Source organism: Pristis pectinata, chromosome 13, assembly GCF_009764475.1.
Source record: "Pristis pectinata isolate sPriPec2 chromosome 13, sPriPec2.1.pri, whole genome shotgun sequence".
Lineage (NCBI taxonomy): Eukaryota > Metazoa > Chordata > Chondrichthyes > Rhinopristiformes > Pristidae > Pristis > Pristis pectinata.
Window position 1 is genome coordinate 9,751,315 of NC_067417.1, and position 16,425 is coordinate 9,767,739.

At 42.6% G+C, this 16,425-nt stretch overlaps 1 protein-coding gene across 3 annotated transcripts in view; it reads left to right on the top strand.

The window, feature by feature from the left end:
- Positions 1 to 3,052: 3,052 nt before the first annotated feature.
- Positions 3,053 to 16,425, top strand: part of si:dkey-234i14.6 (uncharacterized) — a 113,716-nt gene continuing 100,343 nt past the window's right edge. For all 3 annotated transcript variants that reach the window (XM_052028571.1, XM_052028573.1, XM_052028572.1), the window contains exon 1: positions 3,053 to 3,760. In XM_052028571.1, the coding sequence (XP_051884531.1) occupies positions 3,329 to 3,760 (432 nt within the window). In that variant the 5' untranslated portion in view covers positions 3,053 to 3,328. The remainder of the gene's footprint in view (positions 3,761 to 16,425) is intronic.

Here is a 16,425-nt window from a genome sequence, read left to right on the forward strand (position 1 = left end):
TCCAGTGCAATCACATTTGCCTTTGTGGAACACACAAAAATCTGGAGGAATTCAACAGGTCAGGCAGCGTTGATGGAGGGAAATGGACAAGTGATGTTTCAGGTTGAGACCCTTCATCTAGACTCCGCAGATGCTGCCTGACCTGCTGAGTTCCTCCAGCCTTCCATGCGTTGCTCCAGATTCCAGCATCTGCAGTCTCTTGTGCCTACATTTGTCTTTGTGGTTGCCTTGTGATGGAAGTTTGGGCTGGTTGACCCTAAGATCATTAGAGTTTAGAAAAATGAGAGCTGATCATGATAAGGAGATGAGGTGGGGAAGAGGGGCAGTTGCACACTAGTTACCACATGGTCTTGACCAAATGAGGTATTGGTCTTGGTATTGATCCAATAGCAAGGAGAATCAAGATGAATAGAAATAATGCATACAAGCATATATAGAAATGAAATACAAGCAGAAATAGGCCACTCAGCCATACTCCTCCATTTAATAAAATCATTGCTGATCTGATCGGACATGGCTTTAGGGTGAAAAGGGAAAACTAGAGGGAACTTTTCACTCAAAGAGTGGTGGAAGTGTGGAACAGGCTGCCATCTGATGTGGTAAATGCAGGCTCGCGCTTAACTTTTAAGAGTAAATTGGAGAGATACATGGATGAGAGAGGTCTGGAGGGGTATGGGCTGGGGGCAGGTAAATGGGACTAGCAGAATAATGTTTCGGCACAGACTAGAAAGGCCAAATGGCCTGTTTTCTGTGCTGTAGTTTTCTGTGGTTCTACGGATTAGCTTGCTGAAAGGCTAATCTGGCTCAGTATTACAGCCGCTTTGGTCCAATTCATCCATGCCAACCAAGTTGCCTACCTGAGCTCGTCCCATTTGGCTGAATTTGACCTATCTCCCTCTAGACCTTTCCTATCCATGTACCTTGTCTAAATGTGCCCAAATTAGACATGGTCAGTGTCAGGTTTAACTTTACACCCGAACATATCTCTACCCAAGACCTTCAAGGGTTTCTTCTCTACTTGTTTATAAAATTATGAGAGGCATAGATAGGGTAGGCAGTCAGAATCTTTGCCCAGGGTAAAAATGTCAAACACTAGAGGGTACAGGTTTAAAGTGAGAGGGTGAGAGTTTAGAGATGTGCATGGCAAGTTTTTTTTTTTACACAGAGAGTGGTAGGTGCCTGGAATGGGTTGCCTGGTGATGTTGGAAGCAGATACAATAAGGGCATTTAAGAGGCATTTAGGCAGGCTCGTGAATATGCAGGGAGCGGAGGCAGAAGTACAGGCAGAAGGAATTAGGTTAATTTGGTATCATGGTTAGCACAGACATCGTGGGCTGAAGGGCCTGTTCCTGTGCTGCACTGTTCTGTGTTCTATTTTAAGGACAAGCGTAATACCTGCTGAGTTACAGTAACACCATTCAGTGGTGGTTATCTCAACATTCCAATCTGTGACAATTTCAACCTGTTATAATTGTGGCTTTCACATTACATTGCCAAAGTTCAGGCCCTGACTTGCCAAGCTGATGAAGAGGAGTATAGCAAGGGAGATGGGATAGAGAAGGTAAGATCAAAAACACTGCAGATGCTGGAAATCTGAAATAAAACAGAAGCCAGGGAGCATGAGTGAGGTACTAACTGATTACTTTATATCAATCTCCACCAACTAAAAAATATGCCTCTGGTGTTCTGGCTTAGCTGCTTCACTTGTCCAAGAGACCGCCACCCTTTTGGTCTCATGCTATGGGAGATAATCCCTTTGTTCTATTAAGAGACTGCCACCCTTTTGGTCTCACCCTACCGGAGGTAATCTCTTTGTTCTAACCACCCCTCCCCCACCATGTCTGCTATAGCAAATTAACTTGCTTTCTCAGGTGCTGCCTGACCTGCTGAGTGTTTCCAGCATTGTCTATTTTTTACTTCATATATATCTCTCTCTCTAATTCTTTTTCTGCCATGGCATCGATTCATCAATCCATTAATGGGGAGGGAGAGGTGTGGAAAGAGCTGAGGGATATATATACACACCTTATTTGTTTTGCCTTGACATCTTTCTTTGACTACCCTGTCTTTAGCTCTTGGGTTTTCTCCCTTATCAAGTTTATTGTCATGTGCACGTCAGGTGAGGTCGAGGTTCCAGAAAAATTTGCTCGCAGCAGCATCACAGGCACGTAGATACAGACAACACACAGAATATAAATCATATATCAATTATACAAGACAGGGAAAAAAATGACTGTACAAAAACAAGACCTTAGCGCAAAAAAAAAGACAACCACACTACCGAATTCTGGAGAGTAATCGACGCAAAGCCATTTATCCTTTCTGAAGTGTGCACATACATCACAGGGGACTGGACCGCAGCAAAGGGTTGGGGGAGCAGCAAGTTTGATTCTGGCTTGTAAAAACTGCCGCATTTCGGATTAAACTGGTTGGGCAATAATTTGTGTTTAACTCTGTTTTCTGTATAAACAAACCCATCGGAATCTTTATCTAAACACCGCATTTCTGGGCAAACTGGTCGAGCTGGCTGGGGTGCGTGGCACAAATATTTTGCTCAGGGAGAAATTTGGTGCAAATGTCGTCCTTGCATTTGAGGTTGACCGAGTGTCTGTTAGGACCCAATAATTTATTTAAACCCAGTCCTTTGGGGAATATTTGCAAAAAAAAAATTGAAACTAATCAAGAAAGAGATCTGAAGAACTCACAATAATTTTAATATTAATAGCATCGTCACGCAACAAGCTGAGTTAAAGGCAACGGTGTGCGCAGAGAAACAGCGTGATCATTAACATTCCTCGCTGTCTTCATACGGTTTCCCGAGGTTTCTGGAGACCGAGTTGACGTTGGAAGGCGTAGTTTTGCAGGCTTGTTCAATCCTGCCAATTGATTGCTCCAAATTGTGTGCCAGCTTTGTTCTGAAGTCTCGAGTTCGGGCGAACGGAGGCTTTCCATTCGAAAGTTTGTTCGGAACGGAACATGCGTCAGTGAGCGAAAGCTCACTGTGTGGAGTTGGTGTGTGTGTGTGGACAGAGCGAGGGGAGGGGAGGGGAGGGGAGGGGAGGGGGTCAGAGAATGGAATGGAGGGGGAGCAGATAAGATCGTCAGTGCTCAAGGCAGAGACAGAGTGAGAGAGGGGACAGTGGTTGGAATGTGAATGTGAGCCAGTGAAGGAGTAAGATTGAAGGCTTCTCTTTCTAGTTGAGGGGGTAACCTTGGTTTCCAGAGTGTGAGGTCAAGTAATGGTGTTATTGAGCAGAATAAGAGGGTTCTTCCTGCGCTCCCGAGGCTGCGCTGCCACTGACCTGGTTTAAATGCACCCACACACGACATGGAAAGGTACGAGACCCTGGCGTACGACACAGCCTTGAGCACTCTGGTAGCGGTGCTGATTTACGTGCTGGTGAAACTGAGCGTGGACGGATACCGGCATTGGAGAGCCCGGGCTCGGGTGCTGGTGGTGGGCTCGGGTCCGGTGGGACTGACGGCGGCTCTGATCGCCGCCCGCTCCGGCAAGGTGCAGCGCTTGGTGCTGCTGGAGGAGCGCTGCCGTACCGCCCTCCTCGCCCGACCGCAGCAGATCGCCCTGGACTCCCGCAGTGTCCGCTTTCTCCTCGGGCTCGGCGTGGACTTTGACAACATGGAAGGGTGTTGGCACAACGAGCACTTCTTCACCAAGGTCGGGGTCTTCCAGGAGTACCTGCTCAGTCTGCTGGAGAAAAGGAAGCAGGAGCTGGACATCCAGATTCACCTGGGTACAAAGGTAAAGAGGTGACCCGGCCGCATGCTCATGCCAACACTTCTTGCCCATCCACTAGTTCCCTGAAAACGGCACCACCAGTAGATAAGGTAGTAAAGAAGGCGTACCGCATGCTCGCCTTCATCGAGTATAAGAGTCGGGAAGTCATGTTGCAGCTGTATAAAGCATTGGTTTGGCTGCATTTGGAGTACTGAGTGCAGTTCTGGTCACTGCATTACAGGACAAATGTGAAGGCTTTGGATAAGATAAGATTTCTTTATTAGTCGCGTGTACATCGAAACACAGTGAAATGCATCTTTTGCATAGAGTGTTCTGGGGGCATCCTGCAAATGTCACCACATTTCTGGCACCAGCGTAGCATGCCCACAACTTCCTAACCTGTACATCTTTGGAATGTGGGAGGAAACTGGAGCACCCGGAGGAAACCCACGCAGACATGGGGAGAACGTACAAACTCCTTACAGACAGCAGCTGGAATTGAACCCAGGTCACTGGTGTTGTAAAGCATTATGCTAACCACTACACTACTGCGCAGAAGAGTTTCACCAGGATGCTGCCTGGATTAGAGAGTATTAGCTATAAGGAGAGGTTGGACAAACTTTGGTTGTTTTCTCTGGAGCATCAAAGAGGAGGGAGCCTGTTAGAAGTTCATAAAATTACGAGAGACCTGGATATAGTCGACAGTTTTTTTTCCTGGGGTGGAAATGTCAAATACTAGAAGGCATAGCTTTAATGGGAAAGTAGAAAGGAGATGTGCAGGGTAAGTTTTTAAACACAGGGTGGTAGGTGCTTGGAACATGCTGCCAGTGGGAGGTGGTGTAACTAGATCCAATGGAGGCATTTAAGAGGCTTCTAGACAGAACGTGAACAGGCAGGGAATGGAGGTACATGGACCACGTGCAGGCAGATGGGATTAGTTTCATTTGGCATCATGGTCAGCACACACATGGTGGGCCGAAGGGTCGTCCTGTGTTGTGTTGTTCCGTGTTCACTCTAATCCCATTTGCCCACACCATCTCTGTGATTTGGAAGCATTACTTTGTGAGAGTAAGACCTCCATTTCTACATTAACAATGTTTAAAAGGCAGTTGGATAGGTAACCGGATAGCAACACACAAAATGCTGGAGGAACTCAGCAGGTCAGGCAGCATCTGTGGAGGGGGATGGACAATTGACGTTTTGGGTCGAGACCCTTCATCAGGTCTCGCTGTCCGTTTCCCTCCACAGATGCTGCCTGACCCGCTGAGTTCCTCCAGCATTTTGTGTGTGGCTTCAGATTCCAACATCTGCAATCTCTCTTGTATCTCCAGGTACATGGATGAGAAAGGTTTCAAGGGATATGGGCCAAATGCAGGCAAATAGGACTAGCTTCTGTGGGCATCTTGGCTTGCATGGACTGGCTGGGCCGAAGGGCCTGTTTCTGTGCTCTATAGGGTGGCCCTTCTGCTACTAAAGGACTTTTTTTATTTTGAAGGGAATGTGGTGGCCTATTTGCACACAGCAAGATCCCACATGCCAATGGAATAATGACCAGTTTAGAAATGAATGAGGAATGACTGTTGGTCTGGGTGTTACCTCTTTGAAGCAATGCTTTTGGATCTTAAGCACCCACCTAGAAGGGTAAAGGGGCATTTAATGCCTTGCTAAAAGACACTGGGTCACGCCTTGGGTCCTGCCCTGGATGTTAGCCTTGGTGGTTGTGCTGAGCTCCCTGGTGTGTGACTTCAACCCATAACTTATTGACTTTACTGAGCATCTATGATCCTATGACTCAGAGCAACAATTGAAGCCTTTAAAGTGGGATCTTTAACTAACCTTCAATTTCTGGGGTACTTTTTGAATTTGTAGTTTTCCCAGATATTGTACAGGTGATCATTCAAACTTTTGGTTCTGTTGGAATATATGGGTAGGAAAGGGTTAATATATGCCAAAAGGCCCTCTTTTATCAGAAGAATCTGCACACGAACATGGAAATAATCTTCCTCTTAAAGCTTTGTTTGCCATGTATTCAGTACCCAAATTACTTCTGAAGTTATTCTGTGGCAAAACAATGACTAGTGTGTGGCAACACTGGCCACAGATGTAATTGCAAAGTAAGTGGAATTTTTCTGAGTATTAATAGACCTAAAACATTGTTTTCTACTCATTAACATTATATTCATCTTGGTGAGTTATTGCAGCATAAGCAAATGTTCACTAGATCGTTGCATTCAGTTTTGAGACTGAGTGATAGGACACATTGCTTCATCTATTCTAACGATTTAAGATGTTTCTACATCAAGTACCTCAATGATCAATCATTGGCATTCTCGTGCCTTGTCTGTAGAACAAGTAGTTTTGTTTTTAGGAGATGAATTTTAACTATTATTAGATCATGCCCCACTATCTGTTTGCTTTTATGTTTATGATGTAAATTACACCGGCTTTATTTATTAACTCCTGACCTAAATACCAGTTTAGCTAATATTACTGTAACTCAGGAAGTTTGTGTGTCAGAAGTTAATGTGGGTGAAATGGATTTTAAGCTAGCCTTATCTGAGACTTGTTTGGTATAGGGATTGATCATTAATAATTGACAGTGGGAGAGACTGAGGGGAGTTTAACCCTTCCATTTGACCTTTTGTTAATTTGACTTGGATTGTTCACTGCTTTCCATTCCCACCCTCTCCTCCACAACCTAGTCCTGTAGCAAATCCTTAAATTCCCCTGGCACTCTGGATGTGTTTTGCTGTGGCTGATGTTTCATTATGTACATTACGGTAGTGTAGCGGTTAGCGTGATGCTATTATAGCACCAGCGACCTGGGTTCAATTCCCGCCACTGTCTGTAAGGAGGTTACATGTTCTCCCCGTATCTGCGTGGGTTTCCTCCGGGTGCTCCGGTTTTGTCCCACATTCTAAAGATGTACGGGATAGGAAGTTGTGGGCGTGCTATGTTGGTGCCAGAAGTGTGGCGACACTTGCGGGCTGCCCCCCAGAATACTTTACGCAAAAGATAAATTTCACTGTGTTTCGATGTATGTGTGACTAATAAAGGTGTCTTAATCATTTGATCTGAAGCTGTAGTGTTGAAGCCCATTCAAAATAGGCAGCTAGAAATTGCAAGCATTGGCTCAGTAGGAAGATTGCCACTTCTGGGTCCAAATCATGGGTGTGGGTTCCACTTCAGAGACCTAATTAAACACCAGTGCAGCTTTGAGGGAATGCTGCACCATTGGAGATGCTGTCTTTCAGATGCATTGTTAAATCAAGGCTCGAGTGTAGTAAGTGTATTGAATGAGCTGTAGAGGAAGTGGTGGAGGTGGGTACAAATACAATGTTTAAAAGGCATTTGGACAGTTGCATGGATAAGAAAGCCCTAGCGGGATATAGGACTACAGAGACACAAGAAATTCTGCAGATGCTGGAATCTGGAGCAATGCACAAAAAATGCTGGAGGAACTCAGCAGGTCAGGCAGCATCCATGGAGGGAAATAAACAGTCGACGTTTCAGGCTGAGACCCTTCATCAGGACTGGAAAGGAAGAGGGCAGAAGCCAAAATAAAAAGGCAGGGGGAAGGGGAGGAGCACATGGTGATAGGTGAGTCCAGGTGAGGGGGGAAGGTAGTGGGAGGGGGAGAAGATGTAATAAACTAAGAAGTGATGGGTAGAAAAGGCCAAGGGCTGAAGAAGAAGGAATCCAGTAGGAGAGGGCAGTGGACCATGGAATAAAGGATGGGACTAGCTCGGTTGGGCAACTTGGTTGGAATGGACAAGTTGGGCCAAAGAAAAGTGAAGTTTATTATTGTATGCACAACAGCTGCAGTGAAAAACTTGCAGCAGCATCACAGGTACACAGCATCAGATAAGCAGTGTTCATAAGAAAAATGTAAATTAAACATAAAAGAGCCAGTTTCCATGCTGTATACCTCTATCTCTTACTTTGGCGTGGATATAAACAATCTCCCTGGGAATAATTTTAAGAACAGGGGAATAGTTCTTTAACTAACATTACCTAAAGCACCAATTATTTGATTGGTTATTGCTTTGTGGGGAAAGTTGTGTGCAATAAATAATTTCTACATCGCAACAGACAATTTTTTTAATTAAGTGCTTCATTGACTGCAGACATTGAGATGATGAGAAGCTTATAACTGAAATCTTAAGTATTTTATTTTTGACTAACAGTATTTATTCATCATGATGAGTTTTGCAACATGGCCATGTTGAGATTTGCGTTTGTCAGTAAATTGTTGGACGTTATTGCTTGCATTACTGTTCTCTGCTACTTTGTGTTCATTAACTCAGGGTTGGGTCGAGGAAGGAATGAAGGAGGAACTCTAGAGATCAGAATTTGGGGTTTAGGGAAGAAATGTTAGTGAACTAAATCAATTTGTGATGTGGAAGAGGTTTCACATTTGGGATTTTCTCATGTTGACTGTACACCACTTTCCATTAATCTTTGGCAACACACTGTCCATCTCCATGTGAGTTTCAAGAAACTGCTGCATTTCCACTATGCATTAAACCTAATTATGGAATTTGCCATTTATACATAATGATGTAGGGAGTTTTGACTAGATTGTTGCAGTGCTACTTGGCTTCTCGCCCTCGGGGAAAGGAATGATTGAAATTAAGGAATCTAATTCCTGCAGCTAGTGAATTCTTCTTTTGAGGTTTTGATAAAATTCTCTGCTCCTAATCCAGTTCTTGCCATTATTACTCTCTCAATTGGTTTCCAGCCCCATTATTCCTGTGTCTTTAGATACTCCGTGATTTAAGAATGGGAAGAGAGACTATTGGGCATCCAATTTGCAGATATTCTATTCCTGGTTGCTCTGCCGTTACTTGTACTTCCAGTATTATGTCTGAAGTTTTGAGCTGGAGGGAGGGAGCGGCAAAACTAATAGAGCACACTGATGTCCTGAGTGGTTCAAAGCTTAGAAATGCACAGGGTAAAACTGCATGTGAATTCAAACAGATTCCAGTATTAACCAGTTGGTTTCTTTCAGAGTCTGTTTTTCGCATTGTAAATTTTTTTTTGTAATCCTGTGCTGTTGCTTTGGTAAAACTGGAGCAGTTTAGAATGTCCCACATGGTGCACTGTGATTTATTGGGACTTTTATAGTGCCAGTATTGCTCAGTTTGTTCTAACCAGCCTCTCATGCCTTTTTTCCAGTAGCATCTATGAGACACTGCTTAACTGTTCAAACAGGCTACAAATAGCACCAGACATTTTTATAGTATTCATGCTTTCTCAGGATCCTGAGTGATTCACTGTCTGAATTATTGTTGAAATAACCTGTGGCTTGTGTGTCCAGTTAATCTGTTGTTGTGGTGTGTACGGAGAAGGGAGAGGGGTATTGTGTGGTGGTCTATTTCACATTGTGATCAGAATTTTAGCTTTGCATCTCATCCTAACTGCAGTTCCTCCAATTCAAGACCACACCAAGGCAGCATTCTAGATATTGTGAAGTGCTGGAATAAGTTTGAACTGGGTTAGCATCCTGTCACTGAGCCAAGGCTGACCTTTATTTTAACTGCAGAACACAGCAACCATTGCATCTGAATTGTAGATCCGCAATTCTACAAAGAGGCCTCCCCACATATGTCCTGCTTGAATGCTAAAACTTGTCCTTCAGACGAGACATTGAGCAATTGCAGCATCTCTGTCCCAGAGGGTGGAAAAGATTCCATAGCATTATTTAAAGTAGAGCAGAGCATTTTACTGGTGAGCTGTCTAGTTAATATATCATATTTGTACAGGTGGGAAAAGGGAGAGGGGATGCTCTGGTCTGTTTCAAATTCTGATCAGATTTTGGCTTTGCATTTCATCCTAAATGTAATTCTTCTCATTCAATACCACACCAAGCTGTCATTCTAGACATTGTGGAGTGCCTGGAGTAACACATTTGAACAGTATTTTGTGTTTATAGATTAACAAACTGTTTATCACGCCTGCCAGCTGTCTGCTGTAATTCCCATTGATGCTTCTTGTGTTTAAAGGAAGTGCTTCATTGTCTAGAATGCTTTCTTGCATCATATGTCTAATTTTCTTACTGGGATTTCAGTGTGGAACTCCTTGCTTCTGCCCTTCTTGAAATCTAGCAGCCGCTTAAAATTGTCTTGCATTATTTAACAACCACCTCATTTCTCCAAAGTGCTGTTTCACATTCTAGACATCCTGTTTTCTCAATCTAAACAAAGTTGCATGTGTTTAAAGTACTTGGAACACTTTCCCAAAGTGTAAATGCTGGGTTGTGATGCGTCAATGAGCACTGACAGCGTTTCGGGAAGGGAACTGGTTTATCCTTCTCCGAGGATTAGTTGAGTTGAGTTATATTTGCTGATACATGGCTTATGGACTGGAAGTGGGGAAAAAGTAATTGAAAGTGGCATAGCAAATAAAAGTGCATAGATTAGAACACAAATGGATACTGAGCGGTCTTGGACTAAATTGTCAACTGTTCATCTTTCCACTGATTCTGTCTTACAGCTTTTCCAACACTTATTGTTACTTCAGATTTATACTATCCATAGTATTTTGCCTTTCTGTAAACTGATTTAAACACTTTAGGTAGTGATTTTAAACATTTTCATCGTGGAGCTTCCTATGTTTAATGTCATTTGATTTGCATCTTTTATTTATTTCATTGTTAAAACAATGGTTCAGGAAACTATGTTCCAGGCTGTTGAACAAAATATTTTTTGAGGTGAGTTTGAAACTAGTCAATATGTTTTTGGGTGAGGTTGAGATGGGGTACTTGGAAGCTTTATCTCAAGATGGTGAATAGGCATCTGGAAGACGAAAGTAATTGGTATTGGTTTATTATTATGACTTGTACTGAGGTACAGTGAAAAACTTGTCTTGCATACCAATTTCATTGGAAAAAGTTAGTTTTCTGAGTCAAGACCTATTGAATAGGTTGATGTGCCTCTCAGTTGAAGATCTGGGTGATTAGTGTATCATTCATCGACTCTGATAAACACACGTCTGTTGGGATGGAGACCAGAATATCAAACTCTCTCCTATGGAGCGTTTAAGAACCAAGCCTTAAAAATATCATGTTACTTCTAAACTAGACTCTAAATAGCAATGACATTCGAGTCTCCTGAATGGTTCTTCATTGTACAGCAAGTGTATTTTTCCTTTTTGAGCAAAAATCTTTGCTTGTGACCCACTTCCATTAAGAATTCTCTGGTCTATTTTTATACAATGTATGTGTTGAGGCGTCTTTCCTTGAGTGTGCTAGATGTATTTATTGGCAGGTCAGGATAATTTTGTTTTCCTTTTTGTGAGCAATCACTTTTACGAACAGAAATATCTGCATTTCCTTTGCCTCTTGGCTTCCTACTGGTAATTTTTTCAATAATCTCCACTTGCCTGCTGATGTCTTGAATTAAGACAGAAGATGCTGGAATTACTCAGCAAGTCAGGCAGTATCTGTGCAGACTGTGATTGTTTCATCAGAATGAAAAGGTTAAAATGATTGTTGTAGAGAGGGTGGAAAGAATAAAGGGAAGGTCTGTGACAGGGTGGAGACATCTGGTAGCTCTTAGGAAGGGGGGATGTGTATAAATTGGAGTCAAATGAGATTTGAAATTCTCAGAGGGGAAAAGTTGAGTATATAAGAAATGAGATAAATGGCTGGCTATCTGAAAATGTTGAAATTGTTCTTGAATCTGGAAAGGTATGATCTGCCTATTTGGAAAATAAGACCTTGTTGATTGAACTTGGGTTAGGCTTCTCAGGGTAGGAGAGCAAAGTTGGTCTGAGTGAGATGGAACATTAAAGTGTTAGCTCAATCATGCTTGCAGATTGAAGAGGTAACCTGCAAAGTGGTCAACCAAGCACTTTGATTTTGATAGTTATGTGAGTTTGGCTGCAGAGATTTGAGTACATAACTCAGTCCAACACTGAAGGTGAAAGATCTTAGACCATAATTTAAAGAGCAAGGAAGTACTCTTCCTGTGATAACAAATAGTTATTTCCCAAACTGATACCATAAAACTAATGCCAGTGGAATTGCTGATATTGTTGCAAATTGCACCCAAATTGAATGTGCATTGTAATCTAAATTTTTTGTCACTCATTTATGAACATCAGTTATGAACCACTGGATTTTAAGTCTTCTATATCTGCTCTCTGCAATACTAGAATGGGAGTTTGGAGGAGTTTGATCAATGAATCTGAGGTGTTGCTTTAATAAACATTAATAGTGACACCCACCACATTGGAATTCCCAATGTTTTGACATTTAACTCACCAGGTGATGTTTGCTGCACTCCCTCTCAACTTGCTGGGGCCTGTGGAAATTTTATTTCAATACTCTAACTTTTTTTTTATAAAGTAAATTAAATGTGTGGGGAATTAATAATATTCAATAGTCTAGAAACCTGCCAGTCTGGCACTATCCAAGTCCTGAGCATGCCAGATTATTGGAGTTTTATGGTAATATGTCGATTTGCATCTTGTGAATTTTTTTTTTGAAACTATTTGCTGAGTCTACCATTATCAGATTTTTAATTATGAACATTCAAAACATTATATCTATTGATGTTCTTTGGCTCCAAAATAGCTTAATTTCAGGGAATCCTTTTGAAGGCCTACATTGAAGCAGATTGAGTAGGAATTCCCAGTGACTGGGCCCAGTAGTGTGGTGAGTTCAGATGGCATTTCACCTTCATGGCCAATTAGGGATGGAGAACAACTGCTAGCCTTGCCCATAGTTCCCACACCCTCCTAAAATGAAAGCCAAAGTTCAATTTTGTGTTTGGCTGAAGATTATCTGCCTTGCAGCTCCAGTGACCTGAATTTAATCTTGACCTTTAGTGCTGTCTATGTGGACTTTACATGATCATATCAGTTTCCTAGTGCTGTGGGTTTTGTCCCACCTCCCAATGTCTTGCAGGCTGAGAGGTTTAATTGGGCACTGCAAATTGCTTTGTGTGTAGGTAGAATCTGAGGGGACGATGGGAATGAGTGGAAAATAAAATGTAACTGGATGCTTGACAGTTGGTGTGGACTCTGGCCTGTTTCCATGTTGTTTCACTACTCTGGATAACCTGTAGCCTCTTGAGCAGAGGGGCCTGCTGTGCTTCAAACCTGGCATTGGATTTGTGCATCAAGAATGGCCCAGTCATTTAAATAGGGTTGCTGATCATGGTATTCAGTGGCAGCCTAGCCATTAAATGTATTCAAGGAAGAGCTAAACGTATTCCTTAATGCTAAAGGGATCAAGGAATGTGGGGAGAAGCCGGAACAGGAGACTGAACAGGACGATCAGCCGTAATCACATTCAATGATGGAACAGGCCTGAATGCCCTTTGTTCTTAAAAAAAAGTTTTAATTTTTTCTACTGTTAACAGTAGCTTTTTGTGTTCAATTTTTTTCCACCTGTTTTCAAGTCTTGCTGATTGGTGTTTGGAAACAATGGGTTCCACTGCCTGAGGCCTAGTTGCTGACTGCACCACTCATAGTGAGAAGGTCTTAATCATTCTCTGTCAAAATTTTCAACTGGCATGAAAACAAAATGCTGTAAATACTTAACAGGTCTGGCAGCGTTCTTGGGAGAGGGAAATTGTTATAGTTTTAAGTTCTGAAATGTTAATTATTTCCCCCCAGGCAGATGCTGCCAGGCATGCTAAATACTTGGACATTTTGTTTTCAGATTTCCAGCATTTGTGGGTTTTGTACACTTGTGACTGTGTGGCTAAGCACAACTCAAACACCATTTGTAAATTAGCAGATGACGCCACTGTTGGTAAAATCTCAGATGGCGATAAGGAGGTGAACTGGAGTGAGATAGATCAGCTGGCTGAGTGGTGTCATAACAACAGCCTTGTATTCGGCAAAACCAAGGAATTAATTGTGGACTTCAGGAAGGGGAAGTTGGGAGAACACACATCAGTTCTCATTGAGGGGTCAGCAGTGAAAGGGTGAGCAGCTTCAAGTTCCTGGGCATCAACATCTTGGAGGATCTATCCTGGGCCCAACATATTGATGCAATCACGAAGAAGGCATGCCAGCAGCTCTACTTTGTTAGGAGTTTGAGGAGATTTGATGTGTCGCCAACTTTATGGTGAAGAGCATTCTGACTAGTTGCATCACAGCCTGGTATGGAGGCTCCTATGCACAGCATCATAAGAGGCTGCAGAGGGTTGTAGACTCAGCCAGCTCCATCATGGGCACAACCCTCCCCTCCATGGAGGACATCTTCAAGAGGCGGTGCCTCAAGAAGGCAGCATCCATCACTGAGGACCCTCACTTGTTACTACCATCAGGGAGGAGGTACCTGGAAGACCCACACTCAACATTTCAAGAACAGCTTTTTCCCCTCTGCTGTCAGATTTCTGAAAGGTCCATGAACACTACTTCATTATTCCCTTTTTGCACTATTTATTTATTTGGTAATTTATAGTGCTTTACGTCTTTGCACTGTACTGCTGCCACAAACCAACAAATTTCACATCATACAAGTCAGTGATAATAAACTTGATTGTTTTTATGTTACAATTTTTATATGGAACTTGCTGATGCAAGAACAAGACACTGACCAAGTTGGCCTTAAACCAGTGATTCTGATCTCAGTTTCTGATTTCTGTGGCCTACATCCAGTTCCCAGATTCGTCTAACAACAAATTAGACTGGTATAACATTTCATCATTTTGAGATCTGTGGGAAGAGCTGGTAGATTTAGATGGGTGTTTTCTCATGGGGTTTAGACATTAGGACAGTGAAAGGACTTTGGCAGGCATGGTAATGTAGTGGTTAGCATAACGCTATTACAGTGCCAGTGACCTGGGTCCAATTCTGGCCACTGTCTGTAAGGAGCTTGTACGTTCTCCCCGTGTCTGCATGGGTTTCCTCCGGGTTCTCCGGTTTCCTTCCACATTCCAAAGACGTACAGGTTAGGAAGTTGTGGGCATGCTATGTTGGCGCCGGAAGCATGGCGATACTTGCGGGCTGCCCCCCAGAACACTCTACGCAAAAAATATGTATTTCACTGTGTTTCGATGTACATGTGACCAATAAAGATATCTTATATTTCCCTACTACCAGGGAGTTTTTACTGCCAGTGATGTGCTTGTGGTAGGTGGAGTTCCATTCTGATAGATTGCTTACTTTAATGGGGGTGCTCATGCACATTCCTTCTAACCAGATCACATGACACATTATCCATTAGTATGTAATGTTGATTGTTCAGAAGGTAGAGGCATGGGCATGCATAGGAAATTTCAGTTTGAACACTTTGGGAGGAGCATCACCCTAGTGCAAAGATTCATTATCTGAACCATTTGGGAGTTCCATGCCTCTGCCCCTGCAAGGGGGTATATGCATTTGAATACCACACTCCAATTATCAGTCTATAAACAGCATACTGGAACTTGAAGTTGCCTGCAGACTGGAGACTACCTTAAATGATGCTGAAGATTTAATCAATGATATTTTGCTGATGCATTAACTCAACACTGTTAACATTTTATTCCAAATGCCTACATTGATGTATTTTGTCATAGTTTGTGGAGTTGCCATTTCCTGTATATCAATATGCAATTTTTTTAGGGGGGATCTTGGGAGAATTATCTGATTTTTGGCTTTTATTTCAGTGAAATGAAATTGTGTAGCTATATTTAAAATGTTAAATGAAATGCACACCACAATTCATTTGATTCTGCTGTCTGGTTGAGGCATGCTACAGTGCTTGCTGATTTAACTAAAGTGCTTATCAGGGCATATTTCTGGGCATTATTCCAAAATGGAATGCAAGTCTTTAATTGGTGTCACATTGGGAGGGGTTGGGGGAAAAGTAGCTGCTGTCAGTGAAAGTGGCACTCAACAGCTTCTCGTGCTGCCAGAAGTAGTTTCCTTCTAACACTGCACACAATACCACAGAATTCTGTATGTCCAATGTGAGAGCATTGCTTCCTTCCTTTCAGCAATTAAGGCAGATAAGAATTAAAGTTAGCGGTTCAGATCTTTTGGATTCAAAGTGAGCTCCACACTATGTGTGTGTGTGCACCCTCTGTTTATAAGCACTCTCGAGCTGCAGTACGTTCAGTTTGTTTTCCTTTTTATCCCTCAACTAACATGAACATCAGGGATTGGGCAGAATATCAGTGAGAATGGTCCTGTTGCGCTCAAACCTGGCTTGAAATCATTTTGCTCACATGATTGAGTGGACTCTTGCTTGACATCTTATCGGTAAGAAGCTAAAGAGCATATTCTGATTTTTTTTTTCATCCAGAGGTGAGATTAGAACCCATGACTTTCTAGGAGTTAAATGTTGCCTGCTGAGCCTCTGAGGTCAAAGTAGGAGAATTTCCTGGAACATTCCACAAGTCCCTACCTGCTAATTGCCATCTAGTATGTCACTTTCTATTTACTACTTTACAGGATGTTGTTATTGGTGGCTGGCTGGGACAGAATTTAATGTTCATCCTTTTCCCCCTGGCCACTTCAGAGAGCTAATGTTGACTGCCCAGCTGGGTCTGAAGCTGTATAAAGAGTCGACCAAGGACAGCACATTTCCTCTTGTGAACCAGATGTGATTGTTTCATGATTTGTCACTAATGAAACCAGTTTTACTTCAGTCTAAATTCCCCAATTGCTGTGTGGGATATGACTCCTGTCTTGGCTGTTGCATTCCAGTTAACCATGATGCTAAAGCAGCACATGTCTGCTTTGTA